We start from the raw sequence: 13,846 nt of genomic DNA on the forward strand, positions 1-13,846 counted from the left end.
ACAGAAATGGCCCAGGCATCCTGGGCAAGGCTGCCCTTGGACCCCAACACTCCACAGCCACTATTTCAGTCATTTTCGAAGAGACCCTCTATTTTGGGTCAGGCTATTACTTTTCTGATAGGAAGTGCTGTTTTGGAATAAATTTAAGAGAAGCAAGTTGACTTCAAGTCAATACCAGGAAAATGCAAGACCAGGACATACAAGGGGAGGCGAGCGGGAGATTGTGGCTGGGGGAACCACTAGCATTTGTAAACTCTTGATAAATGGTAGTGTCCCCTTTAAAGCTGACATGGCCTATCTGGAGGGAGGGTGACCCACTTTCTCATGAAAGAGGGGTTTGGACAAGACCCTCCCAGACCCAAGAGGTCAGGGTCAGAGGGAGGGCAGGGGCTGCAGCAAACATGGAATATCAATCTGCAAATGTTTACAAGGGCTCCCACTGAGGCTGGGTTAGGGGTCAGTGGGAAGCCAGTCTGGGCATGGGGTGTCCTGGAGGGAATCCTCACCCTGGGCCATGACTTTGGCTACTTAGGGCTGCTGGCCTTGTGAGTGGACACCAGATTAGGGAATATAGCACAAGGCAAAGGCCCAGGGGTAGATGAAGGCACATCTATGCCTCGTCCAGGAAGCCCCCAGGCCCTGGTCCTCTGCCTTAGGCAGTGAGTGGCAGCATCCTAGCTCCTATGGGCTATTTCAGAAGGGAAGGGATGTGGGGATTTCCACACCTCAGGGAGGACTCTAGCTGGCCCTGCTGACACTTCCTCAGGCAGAGAGGAAGGCCAGTGCAGGGCACCAGGGTCGGCAACACAATGTTCCTCCCTTTGGGGTGGCAGCGTGAACATAAACCACCCCCTCAAAACTCCCTTCTCCTCCAGCCAAACCTCACTGGATATCCCAATGGAATTTAGAAATGACTCTAAGAATCTGTCCTGGATCTCAGATGCATGGAATCATGGGGTCTCAGAAAGATGCCAAAGTCCACAAAGAGTGCCAGAGATTGAAACAGCCAGCCTTCCCAAAGGCTCCCCACAAATCCTCCCAACAGCCAGAGCAGATTCCCAAACACGCACATGGCAACTCGCTGCTCACAGCCCTCCAGGGTTTCCGCCTTCCTCGGGGTGAAAGCCCAAGTCCTCACCACAGCACACAAGACCCTGCATGACCTGCCCCCCGCCCCCGGCCTTCCACTCACCCTATCATGCTCCAGCCACATGAGCCTCCTCCCTATTTCTCCAACATGCTATATGCCAGGCAAGGTCCTGCCCCAGGACCTTTGCATGTGCTATTCCTCCTGCCTTGAACCCTTCATCATGTCTCCTTGGAGACCATCCCCAAATGGCCTGGCTTTGTGGAAGTTCCTCTCCACTGCTCTGATTCCTGACCCGTTGCAGGTTCCTTCAGGCCATACTGTCCATCCTCCTACAGCCATATGATCAGCATTCAGTGCCAGGTACAGTGACTGACTTGTCCAGGTTTGCCTCACTATACCCAGTTTGAATGCTCAAAGTCCCAGTAACCTTTAGTATCCTCCTGTGTACTATTAAGGGCCTAATACATGCTTGAAGGTAAACAGCCAGGGGCTGGGCCTCTCCAGGGCTTACAGAATGGGCAAGATTTGTCAAGAGCTGGGATTCCATGTCATGCCCCTGCTGGGCTTCAGTTTCCTCTTTGGGGATAGAATGGAGACCCAGGACCCCACTGAGGCGAAGAAGACCTCAAAGGTTCAAGTCCCTGCCTCACACAGGACTCCCCTGTGAGTGATACAGATGATTCCCATCTCTAGGCCAGGGGCCGGGCTCCAGGTGCAGGACAGATGCTATGCTGACCTCCAGGCTCCCTCCATGACACTCAATGCAGGCCATTCGACTATCACAGCAGCTGGTTCTCATGCTCGCTGTCCCCAGCCCCCACTCCAGCTGCTGGACCTAGGCCTCCCACCCCCTCCTCTGGTACCCTGTCCATGAGCCCACATCCAGCCTAGCCCCACTCTACCTTCTAGGTCTGGTGCTACACCCATTCCTGCTCTGCTCCAGCCCGCCTCCTACACACTCTCATCTTTTGTGCAAACTCACAGCCCCAAGGCAGCAGGGTCCTACCTGAGCCTCCAAACTGGGTGCCAGCCAGAGAAGTGGGCCGGCCTTTCCCATTGGCCACCGGCAGGGGGAACATCTGTGGGGAGGGAGAGAGCAGTAAGTGGGGTGGGGCGCACATCCAGGGATGCAGCTCTGTCTACAGGGGTCCTGTCCCATCAGAGAGACCAGGCAGGAAAAGGCAGTCAGGGGTCCCTTCACTGCACACCACCTTAACCCAGGCCCCTGTGACAGCACAGCCCACCAGTGGCAACAATATCTAGTGGAGTTGAAACTGGCTGTTTACACCAGACTTGTATTCTTTTGAATGGAATAACTTGTTTAGCACTTGATACAATTTATCTGCTCTTAGATATGATACAAAGTTTCAGCTTTAAAAAGTGAGACCATTTACACCTAACAGCTAACAGGGGCCACCATGTGCACAGACCTTTTCTGACAAGCCTAGAATCCCCTCCTGTGTTTGTTCACTTCTGACCCCAAGTGGCAGGGACATGGGAAGGATGGCCAGGCCCCACCCCTGGGACAGAGAGCATGACCTGGGTGGAGTGTCCCTCACATGCTCAGCTCTGTGCTCAGCAGCTGCCTAAGCAGCCCTCAATGCACCCTAACTGCTGATGCCTGCCCTTCAGAAAGGGAAACTGAGGCTCAGAGAGGCAGGAAGCTGGAAGGATTCCGCAAAAGCTATTAAGCCCACCCCCATGATTTACTGGGTGATTCCCTGTGTGCCACCCTCCCTGCTTAAATACTCACTGTAAAGTTCCTGTAGATTAAACAGTAGCAGTACTAACAGGAAAACCCACATCAACAAATTCTTTGCCAGAAAAAACAAACACATGTCATCGCTGTGCCCCACAGATCTGGGTTTTACAGGTTCAATTCGGGGCACAGGTGATTAAGTGGCCAGAATTGGGCTAAGTGGTTTGTTGGGGAATGGCTAATGGTTCCCCCAAACCTTCCCAGGCCAGCAAGGAAGTGGGGATGTAGCTCTCACCCACAGGTGACTCTCATGTGAGCACCATGAACCCTGGGAGGGGCCCAGGAAGTAGGGTCCTATCCCTCATACCCTATCCCACAGGAGGGGAAACTAAGGCCACATGCTCAGAGTTAGAGCAGAGGCTCATGGGAGGCATGGTAATGGGTTCTCACCTAATGTCCCTCTTGGGGTGGTGTGTGCGCATGTGTGTCTCTGCTCCCTCAACTGGGCCAGCCTCCCCGGGGCCCTATTCCTCAAAATAGGTTCCTTTCTCATTGGGGAAACCGAGGCCTACGTTGGGGGAGGGGCTGGCCTGAGCTAAAATCAGAACCAATAGGACCTGAGAGCGGGAGGTCAGCAGCCAAGCCCCGGGGGTTTGTCTTTGTTCTGTCCCCTTGACTGCTAGGGGTTCTGCCGTGGCACTTGCTGCTGGGGGCAATGGGCCATGTCCTCTGAGCACCACATGACTCATCATCAGCCCAGAGAGGTCGCACACCCCTGGAGCCTCAATGTTTCTTCTGTGAAATGGACTTGGGTTCTGACCACATGGAATGTTGTGAAACCCCAACACACATGGATTTCTAGAGCATAGGGGCCCGCCCTACACATGCTAGGCTCAGACTCCTCGTCTCCTGGCCCCTCATTAGGCAGAGGAACCATCTCAGGCCCACTCAGGGAAGGTCACTCAGAGTCAAAGTGCCCTCAACACCTTCCTTTTCTATCGCAGGAAGTTTCGCTGTATTTAATTTTGACTGTTGCCTTTCCTACTTTTGAGAACCTAGCCCAAAGAAGACCTGCTTCCCTTTAAGTTCTTCTTCGTTTCAATCTAAAAACAAGGTCTTTCAAAGAAACAGATGAACTCAGTTTCTCTGGGGCAGGTGAGAGGGCACTATGGAGAGGACGTGAGCTGAAATGGGAGGCTGCCTCTGCCGCTCTCCTGTAACAAGGAGGGAAGACGAGGATGAAAACCAAGCCCTGAGATTCTGAGAAGGAGACACTGAGCACCTCACCTTCTCAGCCTTGTATCCACATCCACGAAACAAGTTATTGGTTTTAGCTGGGGAGGGGGAGACATTCAGGCCCTCTGGATAGAAGGGAGGCAGCCCTAACTGGTGTGACTCAGTTGGTTGGGCAGGGTCCCCTGAAATGAAAGGTCACACGTCAATTCCCAGTCGGTGTACACACATGAGGCAACCAATTGATGTTTCTCTCTCACATCGTTCTGTCCCTCTTTCTCTCTCTTCCCCTTCTCTCTAAAGATAAGTAAAATCTTAAAAAAAAAAAAAAGAAAAGAAAAAAAAAGAATGGGGAGGCAGACAGTTGTTCAGGGCTCTCAGATGGCACAGTAGGGCCAGCTCTGACCCTGTGCTCCCCCGCCCCATGCAGACCTGTTCTGGCCCAGTATCTGTGACCTGTCGGTTTAACAAAAAACACTGAGCTGCACCCCAGTTACTCAGCTGGGGAAGCAAAAATAAAACGGGGCTTAAAATACGGGCCTGGCCCTATCCAGAGCTGCAGGCCCACTGTCTCAAGGGCTGTGCCTTTCCGTAGGACGGCTGATGTTTCAGTTTGGGGACTTGTTTTGATCAACCTCAGTGGCCTGGGCCTGGTACTGGGGAGGGTTAAATTCAGACCGAAAGAGTCCTCCCCAACTTGTTTCAAAACCAAAACGGTGTCTGGGTGGGGGGAGGGGCGGGACTTAGGGAAGTGTCCACATTGGGTTCCCTGATTTGTGAGGAAACGCTGACCACCCAGACACCCGTGACAGGTGGCCCACTACACAGATGAGCAAATCAAGGCCCGGGGTCCAAGGTACACTGCAGCTCTCAGCACTGAAGGGAGCTCTGCTCTGGTTTCTGGCCTCACTTGGCGAGTCTGAGCTGTGTGACCTCTGAAAGCCAGGGCCTTCCAGACCTCCACCTGCCTGGCAGAGAAATGGGGAATTTGGGGTGGATCAAACCACCTGAAGTATAAGGGTCCTTACCTTCCTACCTGGAGCCAACCTTTCTCAAAAATACCAATGGCAGCAATAGCAGTGGTGGCTAAGCGCTGCCCACAGATCGCCACAGTCCTCATGAGGTCTCTTCATGTCACCTGACTGCACTACGACTGTGTGGCTAAATAAATAAGTAGACTACGTACACCGCCTTGTTTTTGAAATCCATGATATAAGAAATAACAGTGGCCACATCCATTTTACAGATCAGAAGGCCAAGGCCACTGTGTGCATACAGCCAGCAGGGACCTCAGAGCTGAGCCTCCTCTTGGAGATACTGAGGCTCTGGGTAGCCCCTCCCACTCTCCGTGCCTTGGTTTCCCTACCTATAGAGTGGTAGATCGAACCCACTCTGTGCCTGAGCAAACGCCTTGGTAACAGGTGCCTTTGGGAACCAACAGGGCTCAATTATGCATACTGCTATGTCAGCCTGCCCATCAGAGGGACACCACAATTCTCCCAGCCCTACCTGGGGGCCCCTCTATCCAAAAAGTGTTAGGCCTGGCTTCTGGGGCTGTTTCAGTAGGTGCTTCTTTTCTAGGAATCCAGGGGACACAGGGGGGTGTCTGAGAGGCCGGCCAAGCCTGGCTTACCATGCTGAAGTCCAGGAGGTCCTGAGCTCCTTGTCTGTGCCCACAGGCGCCATCCTCTGCGGCTGGTTCATTCTCCAGCTGCAATGGTGGGCTCAGGGGCCAAGTTGGATACTTCAGTCCTAGAGATGGCCCTGTGTGGTAGGTAGCCTGTGGTGGTGGACGGTGGTAGTGGGCACAGGGAGGGGCAGGAACAGACATATACAGAGAAACAGGAAAGAATAAAAAAGGTTTTTGTGACTGTGGCCTAAGTAGACAGATGGACAGTAGGAGAGCTATTTAAAAAAGCCCTTCCAACACCCTGAGGGGCTGGGTCCCCCTAGACTGATTCCCTTCCTGACCCTGGGGATGGGGGCAGGGCAAGCCAGAATACCAGAATTCAGGGCCCCTAGAGAGACCCCTCCTCAGAGCCCTGGGAGTTTGAACATGAGGGGGGGTGTAGAGTGAGCAAATATAGATTTCCTAATTCCCTCTGAGACCACCAGAGACTCAAGCTGCAAATTTAAACTGGAAGGAGAGCTGGAGCAGTCATTTTTTCCACTTGCTGGGCCAGAACCTGCCCCCTCAGGCCACATGTCCCATTTCCAACCATCCCCAGCTTACCCAGCCCCCGGCAGGCCAGAGGAAAGTTTGCTGACACCCCCCTCCCACAAGCAGCTGTCACAGCACGCTGAAGTCTTGGTCACCCCTAACTCAAAGTGAACAGAAATCCTCAAGAGAGAAGGCCCCTGCCTGCTTCATACGGAATCAAGGGGAGCCCACCACAGTACCTATCCTCAAAGCTCCCTCTCACCTCCTCCCCCGTCAAAAAACCACCCAACTCAGAAAAGAACAAACACCCTAGGTTGTTTTATTGTCACGTTGTATCCGGGAATTATTTTTAAGCACTTTGAAAACATCCCTCTCCAGCCCCTGAGGGAAGCTGGTTCCTACACCACCACCCCCCCCCCCCCCCCCCCCCGCAACCATGGTCCCAGGGGCTTCATTCTATTCTAGAATGGGGGTGGGGGATCCACCTGCCAGACCCCATTCCACCCTACCCACCCTAGGAAAGGGCGCAAAGCAAGTCTTTTTGCGCTGTAGACGGACAACGAAGTCACTCTGGCTTCCTCCCTGGTCCCCGGTGGTGGTGGGGTGGCCGTGGAGACACCGCGGAGGAGGTTGCGGGGAGAGGGGTTCCCAGGTCGAGGGACACCCAACTTCAGTGGTAGAGAAACCCCCGCTTTGTTTGTCAACTAGAGACAGGGTGTGAAACGGCAGCCCCCTGAGCACAGCCTCCCCCGCTAACTTTTTCTTTTTGGGAGGGCATGTGAAACTGACTTTTTTGAGTACGAAACCGCAATTTTTTGTGGGATAGTTTGAAACCAATTTTCAGGCAGACTGGGGTGGGGGGCTGAAACGGGCTTTTACAGGAGAGCTGAGGCTTTGGGGTGTCACGAGGACTTTTGGGGACTCGTAAGGTGTTTGGAACCATTTCGAAGGAAAGGCGGGGCACTGGACATCTTCCTCAGTGGGGGAGGCCCGAGAAACCAACCGCCCACCCCCGCAGCCGGTGCAGGCGGCGAGGCCCGGGACCCTTTGAAGCTGGGGCGCCACCACTCCGCTGTTCGCAAACCCGAGCCGCCGTTGCCGCCTCTCCCCCATTAACACGGAGCAGATGTTCACTCCGCAGTTCCCCCAGCCCTCAACCTGAGCCTCAGTTTGCGCGGTCGCACCTTCCCGGCTCAGACAAAAGGACTCTCCCTCCCTCACACGCTCCCCCCCCAAACTGCAGCGCCCCGCCGTGCTCCTCCCGGGGAAGGGGACGCCCAGAGGACCCGCCACAAAGTTGGAAGGCCCCTTGGGCGCCCCCTGCACCCCCTCCCAGGGCTCCGGAAAGTTTCCCGAAGTGACCGGCCCGGCCGGGGAGGGGGCGCGCGCGGGCCTCGCATGCACCAGACCCTACACGTCGCCCGCCCCAATGCCCGGCGAGCAAAGTTGGAGAACAATGACTCCCGGCCGCCGCCCCGCGCCCGGCCCGCAGTGGGGCAGGGCGGGGGGAAACGCACCCCAGAGCACCGCCCCCTCCCCAACTTCCCGGCCCCCATGGCATGGGGAAGCCTGGGGCAACTTCGCACAAAGACGCCGGGCCACCAAAACCGCACGGCCCCGGGTCCCGGTGCAGTTACCTGCTCGGAGCGGCACACGTATGGCCCCCCCCCCCGACAAAGGGGCGCCAGCTGGCCCTGAGGGTCGCGCGTGGGCGGCGCGTGGCCCGGGCCCCTCCCCGCGTGCCCGCCCCGCGTGCCCGTACGTGTTCGGGGCACTGGCGGAGGCGGCCTGCGTGGAGTACGCGGTGAAGCCGCGTCTGGTCGGCTCTGCCCAGCCCGCTACGTCCGCGGGCGCCGCCACTGCCTCATCTTCCTGCGGCGGGAGACATGTTCCGTCCCCCTCCCGTGCGCCGGACACGCCCACCCCAGGTCCTCCCACGGCCCGCCCCGTCCGGCGCCGCAGCGAATCCTTCCGCCGTCGCCACCGCCCCGACAGTCCCCCTCCTCCGGCTTGTCCTCCCGTACGCTCGCAGAAAGCCGTTACGGCGTCGCGGAGCTCGGAGTCTGGGAGTGGGGGACACCTTGGCGGTCTTTCTGCAAACGGCGCGGGTTTGCGGGAGGGACTATCTTCCAGCGCGGAGGCGCACATGGGTAGAATGCATAGCATCCGTGACGCAAGGGAGAAAGGACCGTGAGATGGAAAGATAAGGCAGAGCCGTAGTGGCCAATCGGAGAGCGCAAAGCCTGATTGGCGGTGCCACCGGGCATTAGTGAAGAGGCCACTCCCTCTCTCTGCGGACTGCGAAGAAAGAGGCGGGACTCTCCGAGCTAGAGTCCCGGAGAAACAGCGGGGGTGGACTTTGCAGTTTTATTCTCAGGTTTGCGTAGGCGCCCGCGCATCCTCTCGGGCTTGGTCGTGTCTGCGTTCCTAGGGCTGTCTGCGGTGCTGGGTGTTGCGAGAGGGCAACCAAGGCCCAGGCCCAGAGCCAATGAATGAGACCCATTTTACAGGTAGGGAAACCGAGGTTAGCTCTAGTTTCAGTGTCAGAGAGACTCTCGTGGGACTTGCGCTGTGCCTGACTCGCTGAGTCTGTTTCCCAATCTGTAATTTGGAATTTGGACCTGAGTTTGGACAAAACTAAGGCCAGAAGAAGCCTGCTGATTCTCCTAGTACGTCCAAAATTTTCCCAACAGCAAGAGGCTTTTGAAGACCACAGACCCTACAGAATGGGAATAATAATTATTATAAATTAATTAACACTCTTTCATGGCTCCCTGTGTCCCCAGAAGGAAAGCTACACTGCTTCCAGGCCTGAGAAGAGGCCACCATCCCCTTGGCCCATGGAGCTCTGGACACAAGGGCCTCCTCACTGTTCTGAAAACTGCCAGGCTCATTCTCACCTCTGGCTGGGCCTGTGTCCTTACTGTGCTCCCTGTTTGCAATGCTCTTCCACTTCCACGTGAAGCCCTTGAATCAATCCGTAGTTCAGGCTGCTTCCAGCCAAGGGAGCTGGGCTGAAGGGAAGAAAAGTGGGGGTGGGGAAGTGGAGAAGACCCCAGGGAAAGGAAGGGTATCCTAATAAAATTACAAATGCCTCCTAATACACCTAAAGTAGGGCTGCCACCCACCCTGACACAGCCTTCTGGCCCAAAGAGTCCCCTACATACCCCAGACCTAGGGAGGGGAGTGAGGGTCTTAGGGTCTGAGTTTGAATCCCTCGACCATCCCCCTTCACTGTGACCTTGGGCAAATTCTTGCCATGCCCTGGTGAGCCTCAGTTTCCCTGTCAGGAAAATAGAAGGGTGCAGTGATGGGCACAGTGTAGGCACCTGTAGCTCCTGCCCACATCCCTAGGCCTCTTCCCACTAATGGATCTGGTACTTCTGAGTGAGGGGCCCTTTCCTGGTGGCCCAACCCTGAGCCCACAGGCCTGGGGTCTGCTGTGGCTTTCTTAGCCTCAGGGGTTTCTGGAGGACCAGACTGGGGGTAGCAGGTTTCTGGAGTCCTCAGCCTCAGGATGGTCCAGACCCCCAAGGCTATGAGTGTAAATCATAGAGTTGGGCATGGTTCTTGGGTTATCCCTGGAAATACCTCTGGAAGGGGGTGGATGGTCCATCCATAGACCATGCAATTGCCGAGCACCAACTGTGTGCCAGTCTTGGTGTTGGGCATTGGGGCACAACACCCAAGTGGTACTTGTGACTGGTCCAGCCTTGCCCTCCAAGACAAGCTGGGCCATCAGAGCTTCCCCTTTAGTCCGAAATATGACAGTTTCCATCCATACATTTAGCCATAAAGATCCTCATACCTGGGTGATTAAACCCACTGTCCAGATAAGGAAACTGAGGCTCAGAGAGCTCCTCCCTGGGGCCAGCCAGTCCACCCTGGAGCTCACACTTGCCAAGAGGCCTTCTTGGCACCCACACACCACCATTGTCCTCCCTGGGAGGCCTTCTGTGGGGCGAGTCATTGGGTGGAGCAGCCTATGGGGGCTCCCAATAGGCTGCCACCTCTGCCCAGTCTCAAGGCCACAAGGCACTGGCACAGAGACAAGCAGCCAAAGGCTGGCTGATACCAGAGGGCCCTCAGGGAGGCCCACAGCCCCACCCCCTGCCTGACTTTGGCCTTTGTTCTCTGGGTGCCTCAGGCTAGAGCCCTAGAGCTGCCTTCTCGACCTGCTGCCTCCTTCCATCCTAGCCACACCTACTGTTGCTTGCCTAGGCTGAGAACCCCTCAGTGAGAGAGGTCACCCCACTTCTGTTTGGTAAAACTAATGCCAGGGACAGATTCTCACCAATTGGGAGGGGGTGAGTTGGGGGATGTGTCATGGCAATGAAAGCTTCCCGAAGACAGGACCAGTATGTGTTTGGGTTATGGTTGTCCAGGGAGAGAATGTAATTGGACTTGGGACTTCAGGGCCACCTCTTGACACCCATTTTCATTTGTCTCCAAAGTGGGTTCGTTCCCCTGGGGGTGAATAGATCCTCTCACTCTTCCACCCCACCCAGCTCCTCTGCATTTCAAAAGATGTGGCTGGGAGAGAGAAGCACTCCTCATCTCACACACCTCACCACTGCACTTCAGGGTGCATTCCTGCAGGGGTGATGATTACCTCTAGAGCCGGTGGTTTTCTTGGTCCGTCCACCCCCATGGGAGGGCCTGACCCTGACAAGTCCATGTTCACCATGACACCACCCCCCAGGCCTGGATCATGGCTCATTCATTCATTCATTCATTCTCTCTGGGAAGAAGGTTCCTCCTGGAGCTGCTGGTTGGTCCTGAGGTCAGGTGTCCACCTACGAATGGTATGGGGAGGCTTATTACCCTTTCCAGGTGAGGGAGGGGATACTGTCCATGGTGGGTGTTCAGTGGATGTGAAGCAGCAGTTCCACCAGCCATTCCTCACACCTGACTTCTCTGGCATTCCCAGGTGTGACTAGAAGGAAGGGAGGGGACCAAGGGATGCTTTGACTCCTGCCCCTCGGCTAGGACTTGTACTGGAGAGCAGACAGCCCATGAAAGCCGGGCAGGGGGCTCTGAAGGAGTCCAGAGGCCCTGCCTCATGCCTCCTGTTGTCAGGTGTCAAATAAAGACCCAGAAGGGTCTCGAATGTGTCCCACAGGACCCCAACCTATCTGGGGTCCAGAGACATTGGGTGTGACCAGAAGGAAAAGTAAAGTTGATGGACAAAGAGCAAGGAGCACTCTAGGCAGGAGGAGAGCAGGGGCAAAGGTGGGGAGGTGGGACTATGCAGGGTGTATTTAAGAAAGCTGTGAGGCAGGAGTCCCCAAAATGGAGGCAGAGGGGCCAGGGTTATAGTGTAGGGCTTTGAATACCACAGGGAGGGGTCAGATCTTAATGGTGGGTCATTAGGGAGCCATGACGGAGATCTGAGCAGGAAAGGGACATGATCCCAGCCACTTCGTGTAGAGGAGGGTTCAGAGGGGAGGAGGAGTGGTGGTCCCTGAGGGAGAGAAGGCAGGCCATGGGCAGATGAGCCAGGTGAATCTGGGATAGATTTGAGGGGGAACTGAAGAGTCACCCTAAGTGGGGATGAGGAGACAGCCACCAATCAGTGTGGAGTGTGGGGTTGGGGACCTGCATGAATTAATAACAGTGCCCTTCTCCAAGAGCAAAGACAGCTTATTGCCAGTGATGATAACGAGAGGGGCTGGCCAGGAGGGACTGGATGCCAGGGAGCAGTGAGTGAATGAATGAATGAATGAATGAACACTGACCTGGACTGAACCTAAATCCAAGCTGGACCCCTCCCCTGGACTGAGCCAGACCACAGAACTGCCTCTTTCTACCAGGTTCCCCCACCTGCCCTGTGCCCATCCATTCCCAGGGCCCAAGCCACCTGCCAAGAGCAGTCCCTTGCCCACCTGGCCTGGTGCCCCAGGTGACCCATAACTCCTGACTCAGGGCCCCCACAGCCTGTCCCGCCACATTCTGGGGCAGCCTGTGCAAACACAGGGTGCTCTCCCTCCTGCCTTCATGTGCACTGTCTGGCCCAGTTCCCGGGGGCGGGGGTGAGAGTGGGAGGGGTAGGCAACAGGGAGCCAGGTTGGATTCCTGCTGCCCACACACGCACCTACAGGGTGGCCTCGCTGACCTCTACTCGTGGTGACATGGAAAGCACTCCTGTGTCCCCTGGGGGTGACCCCCTTCTCCTGAGACTTTTCCAGATCCCCTGAGCTTCTCCCAGGAGGAAGCAGAAGTAGCCCCACTGTTCAGATGGGGAAACCCAGGCTCAGGACCCCACCTGAGGCCAGCCAGGTCCCCACACTGGATTCGCCTGGCCTCCCAAGCTCCTTCACCTGCTCCCAGGTGCCTTCCAGAAGTGGGGGAAGGGCATTCCGGGCCACCAGCATCTGCCAGGCTAAGAGGTGTGGGTGGGTCTTACTCAAGGGCCTTGAGGAAAAGCCAGGAGGGTCATGCGGTCTCACTGGGGGCATGGGAGCTGAGTCAGAAATGCTGAGGTGTTCCTGGGCTGGTGAGGGTGATTGGGAAGAGGGTACAACGTGGGTAAAGGCTGGGAGGTTGCAGAGCAAGCCATCCCCTGCATGTGCTGAGGGCCATGGAAAGCCCTTGGCAGTTAGCAGTACTAACCCCAATCCCGGCCACCCTGTCTGGAGCCCAAACCCAACTTGGCCTCCTTTCCAACCCCAGTTTAGCCCACTTCCCACCTCACAGCCTCACCAGCCCTCCAGGTTCCCCTCATTACTGTTCCTCCAAACATTTCCGAGTTTGTCCTGGCTGTGCCCTCCTCCTAGGCCACCCTTCCTCTTGTTGTACCTGATTATCTCCTCCTTATACTTTAGCCCTCAGATTGGGTGCCGCCTCCTCCAGGAAGCCTCCTGGTTTTTATGGACAGGTTTGAGGCCTGACAGTGGGTGCCTGGGGGAGGAAATGGTGAATGAGTCCTGCTCCTAAACCCCTGGCCTGGCTCACCAACAGGTTCGTGTTAAAATCCTGCTTCTACCATGTATCAGCTGTGTAGTCCTAGGCAGGGGTTGCCCCTGTTGGGTCTCAGTTTCCCTTTCTGAAAATCAGGGGGCTGGGCCCCAAGAGCCGCCCATGTTGTGCTTTCCCTTTGCATATCATCTCCCAGAACCAGCCCCGGCCGTGTGAGGTGGCGACCGTCAGGGCATTCGTTTTGTAGACAAGGAAACCGACGCGCAAAGGAATGCAGTCACTTCACCAAAGCCACATGACTGCACGGTGAATTCAGGCAGGGTCTGCGCTCAGCGGTCCCTGCATGGATGCTTAGGTCAGTTTCACAGAAGGGGCAGGGCAAGGGGGTCGCCTAGGAGATAGGTTCGTGCTTGGCACTAGGGTAGGGTTTTCCTGCCCAGCGTCTCCTGTGATCTTTCCCCCGGCCCAGTGAGTGAGGGGCTGTGGTTGGTCCCATTTTGCAGAGGAGGATGCCGAGGCCCAAAGTGGTTGGAGCAACCCCACATGCTCCCTCCTAGCTGGGGCTTGATGTGGCCCAGCTGCGTGTTTGCAAAGAAAACAAATGAGTTGCACAAATAGGTCATCATGAGGCCCAAGGAGGGAGAAAGATCTACTTGGGTCCCCAGGCTTCTGGGCTCAGGCCTGGCCCCTGCTTGTCCCTGTGTGGACAGCAGTTTTCAAATGGCTGGTGGAGAGCGTACGTGAG

At 56.1% G+C, this 13,846-nt stretch overlaps 1 protein-coding gene across 1 annotated transcript in view; it reads right to left on the reverse strand.

Annotated features, from left to right (window-relative positions):
* The window catches only part of TCF3 (transcription factor 3), a 35,119-nt gene extending 27,028 nt beyond the window's left edge, over positions 1–8,091 (reverse strand). The window contains 4 exon segments of the mRNA XM_028519759.2: positions 2,097–2,169; positions 5,656–5,678; positions 5,681–5,797; positions 7,945–8,091. Of these exon segments, the coding sequence (XP_028375560.1) occupies positions 2,097–2,169; positions 5,656–5,678; positions 5,681–5,726 (142 nt within the window). The 5' untranslated portion in view covers positions 5,727–5,797; positions 7,945–8,091.
* Between the last annotated feature and the right edge of the window lie 5,755 nt (positions 8,092–13,846).

Source organism: Phyllostomus discolor, chromosome 8 (assembly GCF_004126475.2).
Source record: "Phyllostomus discolor isolate MPI-MPIP mPhyDis1 chromosome 8, mPhyDis1.pri.v3, whole genome shotgun sequence".
Lineage (NCBI taxonomy): Eukaryota > Metazoa > Chordata > Mammalia > Chiroptera > Phyllostomidae > Phyllostomus > Phyllostomus discolor.